The sequence below is a fragment of the Alligator mississippiensis genome, chromosome 1 (assembly GCF_030867095.1).
Source record: "Alligator mississippiensis isolate rAllMis1 chromosome 1, rAllMis1, whole genome shotgun sequence".
NCBI classification, from domain to species: Eukaryota; Metazoa; Chordata; order Crocodylia; family Alligatoridae; genus Alligator; species Alligator mississippiensis.
This window is the reverse complement of record NC_081824.1, coordinates 154,755,330-154,781,103: the sequence shown is the minus strand read 5'-3', so window position 1 is coordinate 154,781,103 and position 25,774 is coordinate 154,755,330. Positions and strand designations below refer to the sequence as shown.

General features: G+C 42.3%; 1 protein-coding gene across 1 annotated transcript in view; it reads right to left on the bottom strand.

Moving 5' to 3' along the window:
• The window catches only part of RYR2 (ryanodine receptor 2), an 875,416-nt gene that overhangs the window by 319,484 nt on the left and 530,158 nt on the right, over positions 1 to 25,774 (bottom strand). Inside the window, exons 25-26 of the mRNA XM_059715710.1 lie at positions 23,121 to 23,216; positions 13,963 to 14,110 (exon numbers count right to left, since the gene is read on the bottom strand). Of these exons, the coding sequence (XP_059571693.1) occupies positions 13,963 to 14,110; positions 23,121 to 23,216 (244 nt within the window). The remainder of the gene's footprint in view (positions 1 to 13,962; positions 14,111 to 23,120; positions 23,217 to 25,774) is intronic.

Genomic DNA, 25,774 nt, shown 5'->3' with positions numbered 1-25,774 from the left:
TGAGTTTCAAGAGAATGTGGATTTCAGATGGTCCAGCTTCTCTCTGTGAATTTCATCATGGCTGCTGCCCCTCCTCCTGGGCATTCCTTTACTTTTATAGCCCTTATGATCTCATTTACCTGATCCAATGAAAGCCATCAATGGTTGGCTGCCATCCATCCAATTTGAAGTGCATCACTGGTTGCCATGTAAATCGACAGGGTCTTTAGCCCCCTCCCAGTCATGTCAGCTGTGACAGCTGAAATTATGTCTGTGTAATAAAGGGGCTTGCTGAAGGCTTTATCAAAATTAGACCAAGTGTTTTTCTGTATTTGTTCAGATATTAAGCTATATGTTGTTGCTAAAAACCTAATTAAAGTTTAAGATGTAGTGAGGCCTTGTATAAAGTAAAGCCTAGTAAATTTAGCAAAGCCTTGAAGTAGTAAGGCCCTGTGGCATAGTTAAAATTACCTTATCAAAGAAATGCAAGGCTTGTATGGCTATTGGTCAGTCTAAGGACAGTTGAAGTAAAAGGAATCTAAGTGGTACATTATCAAAACCATTCAGAAGCTTTAAATTGGCTGGAATATCTGGAAACCATTCAGAAGAAAGATACAGCTCTGTGAAAAGGAGTAGTTAGCTGTCACCTGGATCAGTGGGCCTGTGGACCTCGAGGAGCCCAAGGACTGTATTCCAGGGTCCTTCCCAATACCCTTCGGACAGCACTGTTCAGGGACCCTGACTTCGCTGAACTTTGTGGAAAGAGAAGCTTGCTGTGTATCAGGCATCAGAGGGGACTGCTGATAAGTTGCCAACGTGGATTGCTTTTGTCTGTCATTGCTTGTTTTGTTACTATGCATAGTTGTATTTTTGTTAAGTCAATAAAACTTTCTTTCCTTTCTACCCCCGACCATACTCTCAATCCCAAACCCTTTGCAGGCGGCTGGGGCAGTCAGCATTGCTTAGAACAATAGGGAGCTTAAGTCCTGAACTGGTATGTGATACCAGTCATGTAGGCAGATGGAGCAGGCTTCCCCCTCCCTCAGAAACGTATCCAGCTCAGGCTACAACTCAGGGTTACCCGAAGCAGATGGGACCAGAGGAGTCTGCCCTCTGCCGTGAACATGGTAACTAAAGTGTCAGATAGTAGAGTTTGGGGAGAGACAGAGATGGTATTCTGTCACAGATCCTACACCTGGGTTCTCAATTTTCTCCGTCTCTTCCTGTGTCCCCTATATTTGCCCAGGGAAGTACACAGGTGGCTCTGTCACTGGCTGTCTCCCTTTCTTACATAAAGTCTTTACTTTTGGTCATTTTAATCTGCTTCCCCAGCAACAACTTTAAGTTCATGACTTACAAATCACCCTTATCATTCCTGACTTCTCTTCCCCACTATCAGTCAGGTATTGTAACTGTGTCCGATATGTCTTTTCAGATGGTTCACTGTCAACTTAAATGTGACACAGCAATGAAAAGTGTTTATAAATCCAATAATCACATTTTACCAAAATATAAAGGACACCCAAAGCCCAGAAAGTAAAACAGGAGAATCAGGGCCTTCATCTTATTTCTCTAAACCTTCACTTTATACATAATGATACCATTTTACTCATTCATCCGGCCTGTCACCTGGGACTTATCCTATTGCTCCTTCATATTTCTTCCTCCTTTTCCCCCACCCACATCCAGGCAATCTCTACCTCCTGCTATATATCTTTGTATACCATATTTCTGCTGACCCATAATCAACGAACACATTTGTGCAGGCCCAGCAGGGGAAACAATGCTGAGGGGAAACCAGCTCAGGTTTGTCACAGGTAGATCCTGCCTGACAAACCTTCTATGACCAGGTCACATACTGCCTGGATGCAGGAGCCGAAGCTGATGTCATCTTCCTGGACTTTAGGAAGGCCTTCGACACAGTTTCACATCCTATCCTCATTGGGAAGCTAGCAGACTGCAGAGTGGACACCTACATGGTCAGGTGGGTGGCCAACTAGCTTAGGGACTGCACTCAGAAAGTGGTGATGGATGGCTCCTTCTCAGCCTGGAGGGAGGTGGGCAGTGGGGTCCCGCAGGGTTTGGTCCTTGGACCGATATTATTCAATATCTTCATCAGCGATTTGGACGAGGGTGTGGAGAGCACCCTCTCCAAGTTCACTGATGATACCAAGTTATGGGGTGAAGTTAGTACACCGGAGGGCAGGGAGCAGATACAAGCCGACCTGGACAGGCTGGATCTGTGGACAGAGAGAAATAGGATGCAATTTAATAAAGATAAAAGTAAGGTACTCCACCTGGGAAGGAGGAACCCCCAGCACACCTATAGGTTGGGGAGTGTCCTTCTCAGCAGCTCGGAGGCAGAGAGGGATCTTGGAGTCATAATTGACTCCAAGATGAACATGAGCCAGCAGTGCAATGAGGCCATCAACAAGGTCAATCACACCTTGTCGTGCATTAGCAGGTGCATGACTAATAGATCAAAGGAGGTGATGCTCCCCCTCTATGCGGCACTGGTCAGGCCACAGTTGGAGTACTGTGTCCAGTTTTGGGCGCCACACTTCAAGAGGGATGTGGAGAATCTGGAGAGGGTCCAGAGGAAGGCCACTCGTATGATTAGTGGCCTTCGTGATAGACTCTATGGGGGGAGGTTGAGAGAGCTGAATCTCTTCAGCCTTCACAAGAGACGGCTGAGGGGAGATCTTGTGGCTACCTATAAATTTATTAGGGGAGGTCAACGGGGAATAGGGGAAGCGCTGTTTACTAAGGCCCCCCAGGAAGTGACTAGGAATAATGGGTGTAAACTAGTTGAGAGTGGATTTAGGTTAGATAATAGGAAGAAATTTTTCACAGTAAGGGTGGCCAGGATCTGGAATGGGCTTCCAAGAGAGGTGGTGCTATCACCTAGCTTGGAGGTCTTCAAGAGGAGGCTAGATAGTCACCTGGCTGGGGTCATCTGACCTCAATCCTCTTTCCTGCCAGGGGCAGGGGGTTGGACATGATGATCCATTGTGGTCCCTTCTGACTCTACAATCTATGAATCCTTTACTATCAGACCCTATAGATAAATTCTCATATAAGACCTTCATCTCCCATTTCATTTACTGTTATGTCTTTCAGCCTGCCCTCCCTATAAGAACCAATGCTGCCCTCCAGTCTGTACGCAACACTTCTGCTAAAATTGTCTTTCTCCCTGCTGTTTTTACCACAGCAATGGTCCACCCCAAATGGCCACTGTTCAAATCTCTTCACTGCCCATAGGCTTAGGTTCCTTTTCTGCTCTTATCTCTGTTCATTCTTCCATAACCTTGTCCATCCTATTTGCAATGCCAGACTCAGGGCATCCCCACAGTTACCCCATAACTTTTTCTCACATAGATCTTTACAAACTGAATTTTCTATCCATGCAAATGAGTATGCCCAATTGCCTTTCAGCATTCAAATCCTTCATGAAGAATCCCAATACCAAGAGATTAGCTAACAACTACTAGCATTGTTAAAATAAAGAGAAGCTGGGAATATATTTTCATTTTAGACTGAGTAATTCCTTAGAGTCTGTTATACTGGTACAGCAGATATGATCCTATGGATTCTACTGAAAACAAATAGTGATAAACAATGAGGGTACAGCTGAAGACACTTCATTTTGTCAACCAACGCTAGAAATGATGATGAAACAAAAACAGGATACCACTAGAGGGCTCTAAATTCTTTTACAATACTTCATATCATTAAAATAATGAAAAAGAAGATTCCTACAATATATTTGCTCCAAAAGAAACAGAATATTCTATGTCAGATAAGAATTCCTAAATCAATCCCTTGACATTTGTAAGGATGACAAATGTAACACCACAATTTAACTTTCTAAGATTGAATAGTTTCTGAGATTGAATAGTTTTATTTTAATTCCAGATAAGAATAAAGAAAAAAGAATCGAAAGAAAAAAGAAACCAGACTACACAGTGACACATTTTTCCTAGTCTCTGCTGTGCCTGCTTCTCCCCCAGAGAACCAAGGAAAGGTACAGCGATACCTGAAAGCTTGTCTAAATCTATCCCAACCATGCAATTGTTTCACAAAAACTCTTGCCTCTTGCATATTTCTTGGATCACCATAGCTACAACATCAGTTGAAAACTACCAAATAAGAATAAAGGAAATTCTGCTAGAAGATTTTCAAATACCTTGAAAATATTACTTAGAAAAATGCAAAAATATTTTCAGTTTGTATTTGTTTCTGTTTTCCAGAGTTTAAAAAATGTGGATGATAATCTAACTGTTTAACTCAACAGCACAACAGCTGAACATTTTGTAACTAGAAACATTTGGTTTAGCACAAATATAAAATAATAAGGGTCACTCCTAGAACACCATATGCCTGAATATTAGGGCAAAACACCTGTCGCAATTTTCATATGCAGGGGTGTATGTGTGCGCGTGCATGCACAAACAGCAACTGCAAAAAACACACACCCAATGAGGAGAATCTATAGCTCCAAAAAATAGTAGTGGATCTAGAAAAAGGGTGAGGGTGGTGGAGGCCACACATACTTTGGCTGTCCTGCACATGCACAGTGATCTCTGAGCTCACCATCTGATCAGGGCAGGTCTGGATGGAGTCCCTGTTTTCATATTACTTCAGAGCCCTAGGGTTGAATACCGATGCTGTCACCTTTCTCCTTCCTCCTCATCCCCACTTAATTCTGCAGCATGGAAAGGAGGGGGATGAACAGCAGTGACAGTACTCACCCCCTGGGCTGCGGAGCCACGTGAAAACAGGGGCTCCAACCAGGCCCCAAGTCAAAAGTTCACATGTGACACAGCCAAAGGCAGGTGCCACAGCACCTCTGCACCCACTCTGGATCCACCCCTGCTAACAGATACCATGGAAGGATTTTCAATGATGGTGTAAATTCCCAAATTAACATTGCCAAGTTTCTCCCTTTTGCAATGTAGTGTTATTCATAAAGGACATAAGCAAGCATAGATCCACCTGCCCCAATTCTTATAGAAGGAAAATGGGAAAACAACAGAATGTGCCAATAATTCTCCACAATACCTGCCAGTAGTTAGCCATGGCCCAACTCTGTAGAACCTGAGTCCACTCTTAGTTTTGAGTGCAGGATTCTATATCACCAGTTCTTGAAGAACTTCACACCAACACAGGCAGTGCTTGTTTTTGCACATATAGTGAGCCCAATATACTTTGAATAAAAAAAATATTCATGGAGGTGGGGGTGGGTTGAATAACAAGAGGATTTTATTTCTCATCATTTAACATACTCCTACAAATTCAAGTGAATATGAAGGTATTTTGAGCAATTCTCTTCACCCCCAATAGGCTCATATGTTAGCTGGAAAATAGTTATCCATCTATAATTTCTTTGACAGCAGTTCTACGTCCCACCTATTTGCAAACTCTACTCCTTCTACAAGTAGAAGAAATACATGTGCGTCAGTCAAAAGTGAAACTATAAAAATAATCTCTCCCTGAGTTTTCAAGGCCTGCAAAAAATAACACACTTACTTACATGTAACACTATAATCCTCTATATAGCAGGGTAAATTACTTGAATTAAGTGTTGAATTACCACAGGAGAAAGGAGCGATAAAATAACACTGATGTAAATTATACCAATGCTTATATATATCCACAGCTTATCTCAGGGTAGCTGCTTGCTCAGGCTAAATAAGTTATACTTACTGCTAGGGTTGTACAAAATGGCTGTGTTTCGATTCGGTTTCAGATTTGGCCGTTTTGGAGGACGCTAATTCATTTTGGTGTTTTGGATCACTGTCCTGTTTTGTTTCAACCGAATCTGTTTCAGAATATCTGTTTTGAATGGGCTCCAAGCTCCGCACAGGCCTACTGCCTAGCCAGGTGGGGCTTAGGGCTAGAGGCTGCAGGGCCCCAGCAGGGAGCAGGACAGGGCCATGGTTGGCTTGCCCAGGGGAGGGGGAGGGCTGCTGCTCTCCATGCAGGCAAGGAGATGCCTGCGCAGATCTCTGATCCCTGTCATACCAGGCTGCAAGGCAGGGAAGCAGTGCAGAGCAGCAAACAAGCCTGCTGATCTCCACCACATAACTCAGCTCCGCAGGGAGCAGAACTCTGCACTGAGGGTCTCGTTGCCACTGCTGCCCACCCCATGCTGTCCTGGCAACGTGGGGCTGCACAGGGCAGGCAGCAGCGGCGAAGAAACCCCACGGATCTCTGCACCCTGCAGAGCCAGGTCACGCGGCAGGAACCATCACTGCCCTGCCATGTGGCCTGGCTCTGCAGGGAGCAGAGATCCACACGGGGTTCTCCTTGCCCCTGCTGCCTGCCCCATGCAGCCCCACATTGCGTGAGGTGGGCGTAGAGCAGGCAGCAGTGCTGAGGAGACTACTGGCACAGATCTCTGCTCCCTGCAGAGCAGAATCATGTGGCAGGGCAGCAGCAAACAGCTGCTTCCCTGCAAGCCCAGCTCCGAAACTCCGACATTTTCCAAAATATTTCCAAAACATTTCAGATGCCTCATTTAGTTTCAGAGCCTTCTGTTTTGATTCGGATTCCATGTTTCAGGTGCCGAAACAGCACAAAACACTTCCAAAACATCACACAGTCCTACTTACTGCCCTGTTTCCTCATAATGAAGTGCTGTAATAGCCATCTAATGAATACATGTCTCTTAATTCCGCTGCTTATTAGGGCTGTGTGAAATGGCACTGTTCTATTTCAACTTGTGTTTCAACAGAACAGCATTTTGTTTCAAATTTTGTTTAGATTCAAAACTGCTGTTCCATTTCATTTTGTTGAAACAGAGACGCTGTTTTGACATTTCACCCATAGGCTATAATGGGGAAGCTTGAAACAGCCTCTCTCAACAGGCAGGCAAATCAGGGCCTGCAACCCTGGGAGGATTGTGGGTGCTGTGCCAGTCCTCCCAGTGTTGCAGGTCCCTGATCTGCCAGCCAGATGAAGGAGGGAAGCTGGGTGCTGCCACCTGGGACCAGCTCTATGATCAGGGCTGAGTTCCCTTCCCCAGCCTGATCCGAGAGCTGGGGAGGGGAACTCAGCTCAACTGGGCTGAATTCCCTTCCCCAAACCAATTGACGCAGCACAGGGGAGGGGAACTGAGCGATCGGGCTCATTTCCCTTCCCCAGCTCAATGGGACTGGGGAAGAGAACTGAGCCTCATCGCATGACCCCTGCAGCCCTCCCAGGGTTGTGGCCCTGATCTGCCGGCTGGATGAGAGAAGCTGGGTGCTGCTGCCTGGGACTGGAAGTGTGCTGGTGCTGGTCCCAGGTGGCAGCACCTAGCTTCCCTCATCTGGCAGGCAGATCAGGGGCCTGCAACCCTGGCAGAACTGGCACAGCCCCTACAACCCTCCCAGGATTGTGGGCCCCGATCTGCCTGCCAGATGAGAGAGGCTGTTTCAAGCTTCCCCATTGTAGCCTATGGGTGAAACATCAAAATCACATTGAAGCAGCATCACTGTTTTGACTGTTTTGACACTGCTGAGACCTTTCGAGTTGCTCCCCGCCTGCCCAGTAGTGGAGCACTTTAACAGGATGAACCCTAGTGCTGGGGAGGAGAACTCAGCTGGGCTGCTTCAAAACTTGAAACAATTCAAAACTTTCAAAAAGTTTCAACTGCCCTTGGTTTGTTTTAAGGATGTTTCGAAGCCCTTCATTTCATTTTGATTTCACTGTTTCAAACTTGAAATGAGTCGAAACAATGTTGAAACAAAACAGCCAGCAAAATTTCGCACAGTGCTACTGCTTATCTGTCCATTTCAGACGCTGGTGGAATTTGCTTCTATATACAACACGAATGTAAATTACATTGTATAGATATGTTTGTTGAATTCCTCAGAGGGCAAAATGGCAATAGTCAATTCTCCCTGCATTTACCATTTTTAGTTTCAGGATTTCTACCTTACATGTGTGTGTCAAGAGTCAAATCAAGGCTTTAAATGCTTTAATATTGTAAACTGGGTTTAGATAATGATTTACAATGACATCCCATAATTCTCAGCTCCAGAAATGCTGTTAATTCAAAAAAGAAATAACTCCACCCTAGGTCTGTGGAAAAATTAGTAACTAAAACATGTCAGTTTCATTCAATAATTCTACAGCAGAGAGGGGGTACCTCTCTACTCTTCTTAAAGCTCTACTTCACTGCAAAAAACTTAGTAACAGCTAGGCCACTGGTATACTGAAGTCGCTGCCCATTCTCATGCTATTACTGTCTCATCGTTTCATGTTATCGCCCCCACTTGCTTCTTGTCTTACATTTTATATGCATATGGAAGGGGACATATGATTTTGTTCTGTGCATATACAGTGCCACCAGAGTCCTGGTTGATAAACAGACTTCTTAGGGACAGAGTATTGAAAAAATATTCACTTTGAGTCCTCATGCACTCTCCTAGCACATCATAGCTGACCAAATCACAATAAAAACACATACAATTTTAAACCTTTAAAGTTAGTGTAGTATTTAATTTAATGTAATTTACTGTTTAATAAACATTGAGAATAAAGCAGTGCTGTACAGTATTTATAAGAACCTCTTTCCATGTTCCTTGGTGCTTGTAGTGTCAAATGAAAGGACACCTTTCAAACACAAGACATTTAAAGCCTAGACAGTGAAATTTCAAAATTATATAGGCCTACTCATTAATTCTCCCTTTTTGGTGAAGTTAGTAATGTCTTCACATTTATGGTGCTGGGCTTTTCTATGATCACAACAGCCAGTTTCCTCTTCATGATTTCATGCCATAAAACTCCTTACAACATAGACTTAACTTTAAGAATGTGCTTAATTCCTATCTACCCCAGATAATGAAGCTTCCCAGATGGAGTATTTATGATTACACAAGAAATCCAAAGAAAATTCTGATCCACATTCAGATTCATTAGACCCCAAACATTTTAGGGTTTAGGGATCTGTGGACATAATGGGGGCCATGTTTTTAAATGTAAACATGTTTCTGTAACTCAGCATCAGCAAGATTAATATAAGTATTAGAACTCATGCTATAGTTATGGAACCATGGGAAAATAGGTTGGAGAGGTCAGAACTCCTTTGCTTGTCTACATATGAGTGGTGAGTCAGGTCTGCCAGAGGAAAACTTGTCAAAAACTCATGCCCCTAAGATGCAAAAACTGGAAGCTGCCTTATTTTACTATATAATAACGGACAAAGAAACATTGACTGATCCAATTCAATACCATATTAGAGGTCCTCCAACACAGAAATGAGAAGGCAGGTTTTAAATGTTTGATACTTAGCTCAGATAATATGAAATACAGATTCCCATTTAGCTGTGACTCGCATTTCCCTATTTCCAAAAGGTTACTGAAGAGGTGTATTTAGTTATTGCTGTTACAGTTTCCTTTTTATATGCATGTGGTTTCCAGAATCATAAGAAAGGTAGAGTACCAAAATGTTCCTATTCCCCAGTTCATTTTTAAGATGTCAACAATGATAAAAAGTATGGCTTTTATAAAAAAGAAACAAAATGCACACTTTTAATGACAATTAAATCATATTTTTTATTGATGTATTGTTAGTTCTTTACTTTCCTTCTGTTTTATTGCCTGAAATAGCTCAAATGGATTCTTTGTACTGCTTCTCTAAATAATTTCCTCAAGGTCAGTAGAATTTCAGATTTTGCAGAGGCATTTCTTCAGTCAAGAAATGTAACACTGATAATACTCAAAAATGCTAAAAATATAACTGGGCCTCATTAAGCTCTCTGTTCTGATAGCAACACAAATTCAAAAAAAAAAATGTTTGAAACTAGATGATGCTATATTTGAGCAAACTTTACCAGCTAATTTATTGAATTCAAGTGGTACAACCAGGCTACCCACCTTCATCAGGATTTACAGGCAGGAGTTTTTGAGAACTGGGTGGGTGGAGCAGGTGGAAAGCAACCGGAAGCTGGAGCCAGAGCTACATGTGCTGGGCAGGAGCCTCCCACTGAAGCTTCCCACCCACAGCGATGCGGTGCAGCAGGGGCAGGAGCAGCACTAGTCGCAGCTGCAGCTGGAGGCAAAGGAAGCAGAATAATCTCACCAGTGCCAGCCAGCATGCAGCCCAGCCCAGCACAATGTGGTTCCAGCTGCAAGGTCAGGGACCATGTGGCATGGCAGGCGACCAGCCCGGCCTGGCCTGTCCCCTCTGGACTGTGCTGTGTGGATCTGGGTCCCAGCCTTGCAGTGGGGAACTGTGTGCTTTTGGGATGGGCTGAGCTGGGCTTGCACCCTGCTGCACCATGTGGTAGCCAGCTTCAAGACTGGGACCCACACAGTGCAGCATGGAGCCAGCCTGGCCTGGCCCATCCTGACTGCAGCTCATGGATCCCCACTGCAAGGCCAGGACCCATGCAGCATGGCACGGAAGAAATGGGCTGGGCTGGCTCCATGCCATGCCACATGGGTCCCAGCCTTGCAGCCGGGAACCGCATGCCACAGACAGAATAGGCTGGGCCAGGCTTGCTCAATGCCACGTGGTGCAGTCCCCAGCTTTGCAGCTGGAAATGCATTGTGCTGGACCAGGCCAGGCTGGCCCCATGCCACACCATATGGGTCCCAGCCTTGCAGCCGGGAACTGCACTCTGCAGCCAAGACAGTGTGGGCAGGGCAGGCTCCCCACCTCCCACCATACTGCCACAACACACACCCATACCCTACCACAGACCCCAAACACACTCCCCCACACCATAACCACACACCCTACCAAAGCCCACACACACAGTCCCACACACCCCCATCATAACCCTACACACACTCCCACACCCCCACCATATCCACACACACACACACACACACACACCAACACCTTCCCAGACACCCCACCCCACCATACCTCCAAACACACCCACACCCTCCCCACAGCCCCCACAAACACTCTCAACCTCCCATCCCTTCCATATCCACACCCACATCCTCCCGTACACCCCCATCCCAACCACATACCCCAAGCCCATACCCCTCCACACCCATCCCCTCACCCTCTCCCACACACCACACTCACCATATCCACACCCCACATACACCCCCCACATATACCCCCTTAGCGCCCTACACACAATATATAAGATTAAGAGTGTATTTTGAGCTATTATGAAATTGCCTCTAGATACACTATGCAAACGCACATAAATCAATAATTTTTTTTTTAAAATAAAATTAAAATTAGTTATAGTAGAGGTTCAATTTCTTTTTAGCATATGATTTCGGGTTTTTTTCCAGTTTCAAGATGGCAACACCCTGCCCAAAAGGAATACTTCTGGGGTAAGGGGAGGGACTTCTGGTGGCCCAGGTCAGCGGTTAGGCGCAAGACTGCAGGTCCCAAGGTGGCAACCAGGAGGTGGGATTACCATTGGGTCTCTTGACAGCTCACCAAAACTTGTTAAGCAGCCCTCCCTCCAGGTGAAATAATTGCCTTCCCCTGTTGTAAATGATAACCATGGAAATGATGCAGGGAATGTCCTCATACTCTCTTTCAAATGAGAGCACTCACAATTCATCAGCTGTCCTTTCTACTGGCTCCTAGTTCTGAGCAATTTTCTAAAAATTATTATAAAACGGTATCACTAGAGTTACAGTTTCCAAGATTTTGTCACTTATCTGCTTGTCTCTGAGATTAGCCCTTGCATTTGGCAATGATTGGTGTGAAACACTGGTCAACAGCCAGTGTTATGAACCTGACTATAACTTTAAAATCGTAAAATTTGCATATTCTAAATCCTGAGATTCTTGCTTAATTTTCACCAACATTTTTAATCAGTTGTTCAAGGATTTAGATCTGCTTTGAGGGCTTCATGTTGATGCTGAGTTGATGCTTGATGCACCAATCCTTCCTTGCCCCTAACCCCAGTTCTTGGGGAAACACAACCATGAAGCTAAAGAATTCATGCCAGTTGATAAGCAAAGCCCAGTGGCATGGGAAGGTTGATGGAGGCACAGAACATATATTCTCCTCTTCATTTCCATCTCAGGGAAACAAGAAAGAGTGGGTGCAGTGTCCTCAGCTGACCATCAGATGAAAACTTCATCACTGCCTCAAAGAACAAAGCTGAAGGCAGTTTTGGGAGTAGTCCCACTGCTTGCAACTAGCAAATAAACTGAAGAATGAGAACTTCCCTCAGGCTGAATAGATAGTGGGTGCAGACAGAAACACAGCTTCTCAGGCTAACTCCTGAGTTGGATCAATCCTCCCAAGCCAACATTAGCTGTTGGGTCAGAAGGGTGGATCATCAGCTCCAACTTGGAGCCAATCGAGGGAGAGAGGCTGCATCTCTGCAGCCTCTCTCCTCTAGCTCTGCCTCTCCTCTTGCAGCTCCGGTGCAGTGTCCGGATGTGAGCAGTCCAGATATGAGCGGAGAGAAGGAAGGGGAAGGAGTTTGTTCTGGGAGTTCCCCAGCCACACTGGAGTGGGGGGCAGGTGGATTCGATCCCCCCACACTGAGGGGTCTCCAATTTACCCACCTCATCTTCCAGCACTGACTGGGCAACCCCCAGAACAAACATCTTCTATTCCCTTCCCACCCCCACCCCCCGCCATTCTGAAAACAGCATGGAGAGCACAGCTAGGCTATGTCAGCCAAGCCCTTCTCCCAGCACACACAGACAGAAATTAATGAAGGAGCTCTGTTTTTGAGAGCCTTCATCTGCATTCAATGAGGGCTCAGATTGCCATGGGATCGGGCCCTTTTAAAGTGGTCTGCAGTCCTACACTTGTGTTTGGTCATAGCTGTAGACCACTTTCGGTGGCTGGATCAGGCAAAAATTGTCACATCTGTCTGCACCCACCATGCCAGCGTATTGGTGAAAAGGGCATGACTTCAAGCCAGTGGACTTAGGCTGGGTTAGCCCTTTTAACCATTAAATTGATCAGAAGCCAAGGTTAAAAAAGCCCAGAAACCAAAGAATAAGTAGGTAAAAGAAAAACTTAAATCTTTTAAGAAAAACTTATACGAAGGAAAAGGACACAGTCAAAATCTAGCACAATGCTCTTCCTGCTACAGGATCAGAAGGAATAAAATGACAAAGGTGCAGCATTTGTTAAATGCCCTGACCTGGTTGGATCAAATGAACATGGGCTCATGACTGTACATGCTATAGATCCATTCAAATAATACTCAACAAATACTATTTCCCAAATAATGTAAAGATATTGATTGACCTTTTTTTATACAATTATAAGGACTAAAGTTCGCTCTAAAATATTTCTGATTTCCTGAGTTGAAGTATGAGTGCTTCCTGATAAAAAATATCTTGATTACATAATGGTGTAGCAAGATGTAATTTATGCAGGTCAGACTATGATTAAAATCAACAGGAATGAAGGTAAACCAGCACAGTATTTCCTTTTTATATGACTAGAACAGCACAAACCAAAACAAGTGATCGGCATCTTACATTTACCATGAACATACATGATTCTAAATATGAAACTGAAAGCATTTAGCATATATACCTGGACCTCTTCTCTCATAATATTTACTGATAATTGTGCAGACAAGAATGCTGCATTGTGTTCAGATATAAATCTGATCCATACAGAATTTGTGGGCTCTGATTTTGTTTTTTGTTTTCAATAAATGGACTTGAAATATTTTTTTCATTTGTGTTCAAATTCAGTGCCAAATAGGAATATAAAATGAGCAACAATTAGCAGTAGTTAACATGGTAGAATCATTATCAATTCCTAAAATGAAGCTCCCAGTTTTTAAAAAATGGTTCAAATTTCTCATCTGAGGTAAAAAGAGAGACAGAGAAGACAATGAGGAGGCTGAGACTAAATAGAAAATATATAGTGCATAAGGATTTAATGATACAGATTATTTCTGGATGTAATGTTCTTATCTGGATAACATTTTACCGGACCAATCAACCTAACAACAAGCCTACTGCCTGCACCTTTATAATTATCTGTTGAAATCTACATTGGTTCTTGAGAGGAAAGAGAATAGAATTATGTACCGTGATCTTGATCAGGGGCTTCAAGGTTGTAACCATACCCAAGAAGGGTGCGTACTGCCTCCCGGAGGCTATCTTTGTTTGATTTCTTGGTACGATCATCCAAAAGAGCATATGGGACAAGGCGGGGGTTCCGGCGATTCTTCACATCCTACATGGGGTAAAGGATTAAAAATCACCACAGTGTTGGAGACTATGCTGAAATAAAACTTTTTTCAAAAAATAAAATGTTACTAGAAGATAAAATGTACTATAATGACTATTTAAAAATTAAAAACAATAAAGAAGGAAATGAGAACTTGGGTAATGACACAGGAATAGAGTACAGATTTTGTAGAGGAAGTTAAGTTTTTTAGAAACATGCTAACATTGAATTTAAAAAAAAATTCACAAATATCCACATTTAATGGAATGGCTTAAGTTTTTGTCCATTTCCCATCAAATAAGTAGTTTAATAGAAACACATTCACATAAGCCAGCTATGAAACTCAGGGTCAAAAAGTGAATAAACTACAAAAGGTTAGAAAAAGGATGATCTTCTCCGCTTGTCCTGTTTGTAAAGCAACTAGCACAAAGGGGTCCTGATCTCCAACTCGGGGTCTCTGGGCATTTGCTCCAGGATGCAACGACAGGTGCTTTAATTACCAAGTCACACTAATTAAAAGCATCTGTGCATTACTTATCAGCATCCCCATGCTGAAAAAATGGTGGCAGGCCACTTTGAACTAAAGCTCATTGAACGTGTTTTATTTCAAAGTGCCCTGCCGTCATTTTTTTAACACTGAGATGCACAGGGACACTGATACATGTGATGCAAAAGACTACCAGAGCACATCAATTTCCATGCTCCAGCAGACTCGATTAATTGAGTCTGCTCCGATGCACAGGATTTCCAGTGCATTGGAGCAGACTCCCCACATGTGTATAGGAGCCCTTAGGCACTTTGGCAGTACAAATGGATAGACAATGCCATTGGGCATTTTGTCCAAGGAATGGGGAGCAGAATCAGACCCAAGTTTACAACTTAAAAAAATAAATAAATAAAATGCTGCTTTTATTGTGAAATATTCAAAGCATATATCTTTTTCTCCAAAGAAATTAACGAAGTTTTCAATCATGCTACAAATCTGAATGTAAAGGCCCTTCACCCAGGTTGGTGCTCTACTTCTGGAGTTTTATTTGTGTAACACAAGTTGATTACATGGAGATCTCCTCTTCCACTGGAATGAATGTACTTGGTGAGTTTTTTTAATTATTTGGGATTTTTTTAAAACATAAAATTGACTATGGCTTGTTGTTGCCTTTTCCAATGTTATTTCAACTGCAAATGTTGCTTAGGTGGTTTTAGCACAATCAGTGATGGCATTTTTTAGTTTTATAATTATTTGCCTTTCTAGGTTTTCATCTTCTCACTTGACAGCAGCTGTAGGAGGTGGCAAGAGCAGTCACAGAAAAGTTCTCTCCACATCCTTACTGAATGTGTGGAAAAAAAGAAGGTTTAATATGTCATAATATGCTGGCTGTTGTTTTAGGAATAAAGAACAAAGATGCTGAGTGTTTTCTGCTGCTGAGCGATGCCAACAGCTGAGAATATGAACATTTCAAAAAATTCTGTCTTTGTTAAAAGTAATGTAATGATGTTCTTCTATTACATAATGGTCCTGATTTTCAGAATTCGTCAATTTCTCCTCGATATAGCATTTTTTTTCCTAAATAAAACCAAAATATAGCGTATAGTAAGAACAAATACTTGCAGATATGATCCTTCTCTGGTAAGTAGACACTTAAGTGTTCTAGGATGTCTTTTTTAGCCTGAGAAAATGCACCCTCAGTTGGTTGCTAGTGAAAGCAAAAGAACTGGTCTTACCTGTGAATTTTCTTTCCAGGACAAGCCACTTTAAATACTATTTTATAAAAGAATGGCATAAGTATGCTAAATGGGCCATCAGAAAGATAAAGGCAAGGTACACAACATACCAGGAACAAGAACTTTAGAGCTCACCCAATGAGAGGAGCAGTGACAAAGCTGATAGATCACTTTTCCTGTATGGAGACCAAACAGTCCTTTTCCCGGCCTTCTATTCTACTGTTCTCAAACCACACTCAATCTGACTTCACTCTTTTGCAGAAGCAATATATGGTAGACAAGTGTTCCAGAAAGTGGTGCCTTGTTAATCCTTACTAAGTCATTTTCTTATCTGCACAAAGTTATGTTGAATTGTCTTACTAGGAAAAAAGCTACTGTTTCCTGTTGAAACTGTTTGTGAAGAAAAAGAAAGCAAAAGCTTGTCTACCTTGTAACTTTCCTTTCTAGAATCACTGAGGTTCTGTTCTTTCATCAAAACATTGCTGATGCAAAAGTAATTACTTATTTGTTAAGCAATTTAGAAGAAAGAAAGGAGTAGATTTTCTTCAGGGAAAGTCCTACATTTCTTGACAATGTTCTGCTGCCAATGGATAAGATGACAAGTACTGAATGACTGTTATACAATTAGTTTTTTTGAGTTTCAGAAGCCATATTTTGGAGAGTTCTTACTAAACTAATTTTGATTGGTCTAAGTTACTGTTTGACTTCAGTTACTAGACACAGGAGGGGAAGACCTATGATAAAGGCTGACTGATAGGAGGTGAACCGAGAAATTGAAGAACAAAAATCTGAAGTCATTTCTGATAAACAAGGCCTATGTATTTTATGATATATCTTCATATTCACAGTGCTTTAATGAAACATAAAAACAACATTAGTCATTTAGACCTGAATTTGAGCTTGTTGACAGGGAGAAAAAAACATGGGGACTAGAAAAGTGCCACTAAATATATGCAAGGAAAAGAATATAAGAATACAGTGGGTCCTAAATTAGCATAGGTATACAGATATGGCAGAAATATGTATTCCAAAGACTCATATTAGACAATCAGTGATCCACACTAATACTATGATAGCTGTTAGAAATGAGAGGATATCACAAAAAATGCATATAGACACAAAGCAGACCATTTATGGGACCACTATAACTTCCATTACAGACAATGAATCAGGACTGAAACACAGTAGGAAGAGATAGAGACGTGTATAAGTGCATGCATGCATGCATGCATGCACGCACACTATGGATATATGGAAGACAGACAGAACAAGCGGTATATGATTCAGTGAGTACTGCATCATGTAGAGAGACAGAGACCACATTAAGGTAAAAGTGAAACCACAAGACTGTCTGCAGAACACAGACAATAGCTGCACAGAATACCGCAATAATAAAACAGCCAACTTATTCAAGCAGCTGTAAGAATCTTTTAAAGAGATTCAAAAAAAAAAAATAATGGTCAAGGTTGTACACTTACCCCTAAGAGACATGTTCTGAAGTGACACGCACTAATGTAGTCTTTAGTACTACAAAGTAGGAAGCTACTTATGTTCATTATATACAATTAAGTTAATGCACTGTTCTGCTCTTACACTATGCTGTGGAATTTAGTGATAGTACAGGTCATCAGCTAAGTGTCTGAGGAGGAGAAAGACACAATTTGGCACACCTAACAATGCCTCTCAAAGAAGAGTAAGTAAAAGGAATAAATTATAGATATATGTAATAAGAGAAGCAAGAGTGACATGGATAATCAATATGATCACTATTTCATTGACTTCAAATGTCAGTGTATTACAGACATGTATTCTTCATGGAAACCAAATTTTTCATTTCCATAGCCAAAGATGCTGGAATACACCAAGATGAATAATTGATTGTCAGACACCATCCATGGCAATTTAAGGCACATACTGTCTTGAAAATGGATCTTATTTCAGTATCAAATATGATATTTCCTATGAAGGATTATGTAGGAGTTAGCTCCTTACCCAGGATGATTTCTCTACTGAAGTTTTAATACCTTCATCCCTGCTGAAGAACATGGTATAATTAAGTAAAGCCAGTGATTTTTGCCTAACCTCAGATGTAAGCAATATGATAGAAGATACATCAGGCTAGTTGTTAAACCACTATCTTTATTCATCACTCGTAGCTATATGCAGTGGCATGGAGACAATGGCAAAAATGGATTATGACTCTTTTGAAGAATAAACAACAGATAGGATCTTGCTCCTGGATAACTGAATAAACATCTCTACTAAGTAATAGTCCTATCATAGCTAGATACTTTGGTAAGCGACCCACAGAGCTAATGTATTTCAGGACTCTTCCTCGTGATCCAACAAGACCATGTTGTTTCATCCAGTTACATGAACACCATTAGAAGGGATCACACAGAACAGAGGCATTGAACATGTATTCCATTACAGAGACGTGATTACACAACAGCTTATTTCATGCATCTTTCTAAAGGCACAAATGCCCTCTGTGCCATTAGCATGTTAAACACCAGGACTAGGGACAGACATTCTGAACCTGAACTGATTCAATCTTTGCAGGTTAGTCTAACCTGGCTAGGCTTGAACTGGTTTGTAACCAGAAAGACATTTTCTCTGGACTCAGTAAATACAGCACATGCCTGCAGTGGCTCAGGCTAGAAGCTGGGGGGTGCTAGAGCAGCCCTCCCTTTCCATCTGCAGGGAGCTAAGCTGAGGGGGGGCATAGCCAGGTCTGGGCAGGATGTTCCGATTAGGAAGGTCTGCCTGCACCATCCCAGGCTTTTCCCCACTTGCGCTCAAGAGGCGGAGTGTTGCCAGATGATACGGAACTTTTCAATCTCCCCCCTGCTTCTTTGTCCTGTCTGCAGCAAACTGGCAGGCAAGCAAGCCAGCAGAGGGCTGATAACAATGTTTATCACCTGATCAGCAAAACAATAATCTCTCTCCATTACTTCAAACTCTTCTTAAACAGCTTACTAGCTGACCTGTTGACTAGCTCCAAACAGCCCTAAGCAGTCACTGTTTTGTCTGCCTGTCCCAGTGAAATTGAAGACCTGTACACATCTGCATTAGCTAGTATACCACATGCCTAGGGTCTGCGGGGCTGGGGTCTGTGCTGTGGGAGATGGGAGGGAGGGGGGCATTTCCTGCTTTAGCAGTGAACCATGGGGGGGTGGGGAGGGGGAGGGCAGGGGGAAGCCAGGCAAACCCTGCTGTACCTGCAGTCTCTGCTGGAGCTCCAGCCAGGGAGCAGAGGGGAAGAGCCAGCCCTGTTGTGGAGCAGAGAGACCTGCTCAACCCAACGAGCATGTGAGGAGGCTCAGAATGTCTGGCTTATCTTAAACCAGCAAGGGGTCTGGGACAGACATTGCATGAACCAGTTTGAGCCAAATCAGTTAAGTCTGATACTACATTCAACCAGGATTATCTCAAACTGGTTTCAGCCATTTTCAAACTCGTTTATGTTCACTGAGCATCTGTTCTGTTACAAGTTTAAACCAGTTTCTGATCACTTTAACTGGTTTATGTGTAATGTATGTCCTTAGCCCCTGGGTTTGATTGCCAGCAATGCACAGTATGCCTGTGCGTGATACATAGAAGGAAAACAGGAGACTTTTTTTTAAATGTTGTCTAAACCTTTCTGATTCAGAATAACATTGTATCTTGCACTTCACATACTTTTCTCCATACCAAGGATGTAAATATTACAATATGAACATATCATCATAACTTTGGTATTCCCATTTTGCCTAAATTCTGTAATTAGCATACACATACATTTCCTATAAGTATATTACTTCTAACCAAATTGTATTGCTACTGCCACCAATGTCAGTAATACATGCAAGTCAAACTTAAAGACTCCTAAGACATAGCACACAAGTTATCTGTGTTAATATAATGCTATAAGAACAATTTATTTTATTTTTGAATCTTGTTGGGTTTGGGGTTTGTTTGTTTTTTGGGGGGGGGGGGTTAAACTTACATGGATTTTTTTTGTATCCTACTGCAATTGTATGCCTGAATTTGTTCATTACAAAATGGCTTAGTATTGACATAACAATATAAAAAAGAAAAAAAAAGTGCAAATACATTTCTAAAATAAATATCAGCTAAAATTTTAAGCCAAAAGAAGCCAGTGACTAAATATGTTCTTCTTATACTGTTAGCAGCATTAGCATTCTGTTCACCTCTGTCAAAATAGTTAACTGAATGCCTCAAAGTACTAAAATATCTGAGAGCCACAAGGGGTAGAACTTGATACTCAATTTTTTTTTAATCTATTCACTTTTTGTCTTTCCATTGTTTGTACCATAAATATATATCATATGGTTATCCAGCTATCTAGCTGCTTTATATTTATCATGAAGATCTTTAATCATAAATTAAACTAAACTTTTAAAAAAATGAAAAAATACAGAATAATGACAACAGCATTTTATACTTTCAGTTTTCACTGAAACTACACAAATAGTCCAAAGAACTATTATTCTTAATAAGTCTTAGCAAAATTGTAGTTGACCATGTTAAAAAGTGCCTCAAATTTATTAATCTCAGAAAAGAAATAAGATTACTAAAATTCCCCTTTAGGGACAAATTCTGCCTTTGGAGAAAGATATATGCAATTTCCATTGCCTCTACTGGAAATTTCAAGAGCTTACAGGTGACAGAATATTTTATTAGCTGCCTTCAAACTAAAGAAATGTACTATACAAAACTATAATTAGCAGCAGTAGAAATAACATAAAAATTAAAAGGCATGTGGTATTCCTTACAAGAATAGAACTCAACTTTATATACCTTAACAATAAGGCAACATTATTTTCTCAAGGCTTTGTTACACATTATACTTTAACCTTCTCATATGTGGATTGGTGTTACTGTTTGTTTGAGTTTAGAGCAGTCATACATTCAGGCTAATAATCTTCTCTGGCTGTCCCTTATTTACAGAGCTGTGACTTGCCACTAGAGGCCTGGTGAGCAGGGGTCTGATTAGGAGCTACAGCTGTGAGTTGTCACTAGAGGGCTGGTGAGCCAGAATAAGCTTCTATTCCCGCTCTAGGTTGGGGGGTGTTGGAAAGATGGGCTGATGGGGGTGGGAGCCTGAGGCTGGAAGGCAGAGCTTAATGATGAGGACTGGATAGTAAAATGGGAGGTAGACAGGCAATGGGTGGGAATGGCATCTGGGGATTGGGCGCTGAAACGAAGGAATTCAGCCACTAAAGCCACTAAAGGATAAAATAAAAGCAGTAAAAAAGAGAATTTAAAAAGAAATAAAGGGTAAGTAAAATTAAAGAAAGTCTCATGTTTTAATAAACTGGGATTGGGTAGCCCCAGATCATGGGGACACTGCCACTGGTCCTGCCCCAGAAGGGAAACCCTAGCTCATGGGGATCCCAGTTTGCTACCCTACCTTGTTCCCCTCTTCCTCCTGGACTGGTCTGTGCCCTTGCATTCAGGGGGTGGAACCATTTGTCCACACAGAACAGGAGGGTGGTGGGAGGGGACACTGCATCCTGGGATGCTGGTGGACTGACACTTGGACAGCTTATCTCTGAAGAAGGCTACACATTCATGGAACACAAGATGGGTAACATGGATCAGAGAAAAACCTGTCCTGGGGTGGGAAGCATCATTTTAAGACACCTAAAGGATGTTTACAACTAGTTTACATGTCTTAATGTGTGGATAACCCAGGGGTTAAGAGCTCCCTGAATGGCCTAAAATTAATGTAGAACAAAAGAGGTACAAGTAACGACCCTTTAATTTTTTTTGGAGTGGGTGGTAGAAGGGGGGAATGTAGGTTATTGCTCTTGGTTTTGTTTTTTGCTTGTCTGTGTCATTCACCTGCATGTCCCTGTTAATGCTCCTCCTCTTCTCAGCAAGAAGAAAGCTTGATCAGATCAGCATTGAATGGGTAACTCCTAGCAAAACACATTGTCCACAGGCCCTGTCTACATGGAGCACAATTTGCAGCACTAGTATTTTGGGCTCAGGGAAGCTAATTTATTTTGACTTACAACATGAAGAGTAGGGGAGAACAAGAATTTTTAAATGCCTAAATACAAAGAGATATTCATCCGCTACTTTTATTTTCTGCAAGAAAAGCTACACTCAATATAATGTATACAATTAAACCTGAATTTCTGTTTATAACGTAAGTATAACATAAATCCTACTTTTCTCCCATATGTTGGGCCATAGGAACTAAGGAATGGCTGTAGGTCTAGTCAGCAGGGATGGCAAAAAAACAACCCAGGAGACTTTAGAAAAGCCTATGCGTACTACAAAGTTATACTCCATGAGTCTCCATTTGTGCTAGTGCAGACAGGGGCCTTTGGAGGCATAGGTGGCTAAAGGTCATATCATGGCCAATGTATTCACGTGCGTGTGGCTTCATCTGCCAAATCATATAAAGAAAAGAGAAAATGGCTGCAAAGAAACTACAAGAGAGAGTGCAGCCAAGGTTTGGCAGGAAGGGTCCCACAACCCCCAGCTCCAGGAGACCCAAAGTTCAAAACCCCAAACATTTTTAAATCATGAATCAGGAGCCCAAAATACCATTAAATGAATCTGAAGTTCTTTTTACTTGCCTTCTGAACTTTGATTCTTTAGGGATCATGTTTTCAAACTAACCGCCACAACTATAAGGGCTAAAAACTTACTTTTTAATGAAAGCTGAGGTTCTCAAGCATTCCATGACTCTTGGATCTAGGCCTTTATGAAAAACACCAAATATCATAAAACTAGGGACACAATTATAAGAATTGGCAACAATGCAAACCCCATTTATTCAGGAGGATTTAGCAGTAAATGCAGTCTTCCAAACTACAATTCTATTTTTACTCATTTTGATCACAATCATTTTCAAGCCGAAGTTTGGTGAATTATACAACACAGAGATGAACAGTCAGGGAATTCCAAGCTAGGGTTGAACCGCATAGAAAGAAAAAAAAATTACCCTTAGTGACTAACCAAGGACTTCAGTGGCATTATACCAGGGCATATTTAGTCTGCTGCTTGGATCTAATTGCTTTATCTGTTTCAGATCACATATGTACAACTTCTTCAGTTCAGAGATGACCAACATAAAAACAAATGTTCTCCCTTAAAGGGACACTGTCAAGTATTTTCATATTCTTTTTAAAGTTATTTTTCACTTACCATCAATAATAGTTAAGTACGTTTTATAAGCTAAAATATAGAAACATATTTTTCCTACCTGATTTGTGTCTTTTGCATTTATATGGAGCTCAAGCTAATATGGCTCTGCCTGGTTTACAATACTTACTTGTTTGTGATCAGTGTCATCATTGATGTCAGCACAGTTCTGGGAACAGGGTTTATTAGTTAACTTGTGCTCTCTCTGCTGGCTGGCTGGTTGGCTCTGCAGCAGCGGAACAAAAATACTGCATATAGTCATGCAAAAACAGTTGCTATCACTTCTTAATAAAGTCCTGGTAAATAGTAGTGGAATTAGGAAAAAAAAACTATGAAGAGTCAAGAAAGTATTTCCTCACCATACTGTAATAATAAAAATGGGATATATTTAGGGTCTATCCTACTTGACAGTATCCCTTTAATCTGTGGCAGTTTTAGGATCACAGAGCTATAGAAATTAGAAGTGGAAAAGATTTATTTAGGTCACCCAGCCAGTGCATAATTGTTCACAACTATTCCAGTCTTTTATCCAACCTACTTACAAATCTCTGTAAAAAAATGGGGCCTCCTTTCCAAGGGAAACTGTTCCACTCAGCTACTTGATTTCACTGTGTGCAGTATCAGAAAGCATGCCATCACATTACCTTACACAGTACTGTAACATGTCACAGTAATATGATGGGATGACAAAATGTAGCCCATGACAGAACCCAGTGTGGAAGCAGAAGCATATATTAAAACAGAAACGGCTAGCAGCTGGCCATATGGTATGTATGTCAGAATTAAATAACGAGAAGCTTCTTTTTCTTTTTTTACTGCCTACAAAAGCACCTTGCCATTTTATTCTCCTCTATTAGACATGTAATGAATGGTATTTGTTACTTAAATACTGTAATTAGCATTGGTGATTTACTTCTACATGTTTGCACCAGAATAAAAGAGACTAGTTTTTCAAAAGAGAAGTGATGGAAGGCACGGGGAGGGGGACAGGATGGAACATAACACCACTAATTCAGAGATAATTTACAGCTGGCCCTACAACAATATGTCACTAGTGTGTAAGGAGACCATCTTTTTTCTTACACCTGATACCACCATAATCTGGATAAAAAGGTTAAGAATGTACCCCATCCCAGAGGGGGTACATCTTGAGCAGAATGCAAGTATAGCTATGACAGTGCCCACATGACCCTAAAATAAGTCTATAAGGCTAGGGACAGACATTCAAAAAGCCTGATCCTGAATTCAGTGGGAACACATAGGGAGTGCACGGGGGGTGCACATGCATCCCCTGAGAATGATGGTGTACCCCCTGACTGGCCGCGCTCACCGTTGCACTCCTGGAGCAGCCACAGCCACTCCCAGAAGTGTCCACAACCACTTCCGCAAATGGCTGCAGCGATTGGCTAGAGTAATCAGCTGCCTCACGATTGGTCACAGGGGGACCCTCCACCCCACTCGCTGACTGGTCACGGGGGGGGGGGGGGGCACATGTCCCCCCTGACTAAGGCAGTACTAGTCACCCATGTCTGAATTGATTCAATCTTTGCAGGGTAGCCTAAACTGGCTAGGCTGAACTGGTTTATCTAGACAGACAGACATTCTCTCTGGTCTGAGGAAATTCAGGCACATGCCTGCAGTGGCTCAGGCTAGAAGCTGGGGGGTGCTAGAGCAGTCCTCCCTTCACTTCTTCAGGGAGCTGAGCTGAAGGAGGTGTGGCCAGGCCTCCAGCAGGACTCTCATTAAGGAAGTCTGCCTGCACCGTTGCAGGCTTTTCCCCGCTGGCTGCTCAAGAGGTGGGAGTGTTGCCAGCCCCCAGCCCCAGGCTAGCACTCTGAGGCAAGGGGGAGGGGGTGCAGTGCATGCATCTGTTGATGATACAGAGCTTTTCATTCTCCCTCCCTGCTTCATCATACTGTCTGCAGCAAACTGATAGGCAAGCAAGCCAGCCAGGGGTGGGGGCTGGTAACAGTCTTTATCACCTAATGAGCAAAACAATATCCTCTCTCCACATTATTTCAAGCTTCTTAAACAGCTTACCAGCTGACCTGTTGATTAGATCCAAAAGACCTAGGCGGTCACTGTTTTTTCTGCCTATCCCAGTGAAACTGGAGAGAGAGACACACACTCAGACACCTCTCAGCATTAGCTAGCATACCACAGTCCCTGCTGTGGCAGAGAGGAGGAAGGGATCTCTGCTTAAGCAGCGAGTGGTGAGAGGGTTGTGAGAAGGGGGCATGGGAAGCCAGCAAACCCTCCTGTGCCTGAAAGTCTGTGCCAAGCTCCAGCCAGGGAGCAGAGGGGAGGGGCCAGCCCTGCTGTGGATCAGAGAGCCTCTCCCAGCCCAGACAGCATGATGGGATCCTGGTGGACTCTAATTTAACTTAAATCAGCAAGGGGTCTGGGACAGACATCACATAAACCAGTTTGAGCTAAATCAGTTAAGTCTGATACTACATTCAACCAGGTTCAACTCAAGCCTGTTTCAGCCATTTTTAAACTGGTTTATGTGCACTGAACATCTGTTCTGTTACAGGTTTAAACCAATTTCTGATCACTTAAACCAGTTTATGTGTAATTTCTGTTCCTAGCCTAAAACATGTTACAACCAAGGGTGCTCCACTCAGCAGGCTTCATGAACCAGATCTAATAAGGGAGTCAGGTATAATGGGTCAGATCTAATAAGGGAGTTAAGCAGAATTCAGGCACTTGAATCCTGAAAGCATCTGCCTAGCCACCACTTAAAAGCCCAAAGTGCCTCAGATCTGTACTTTAAAGTTCCTC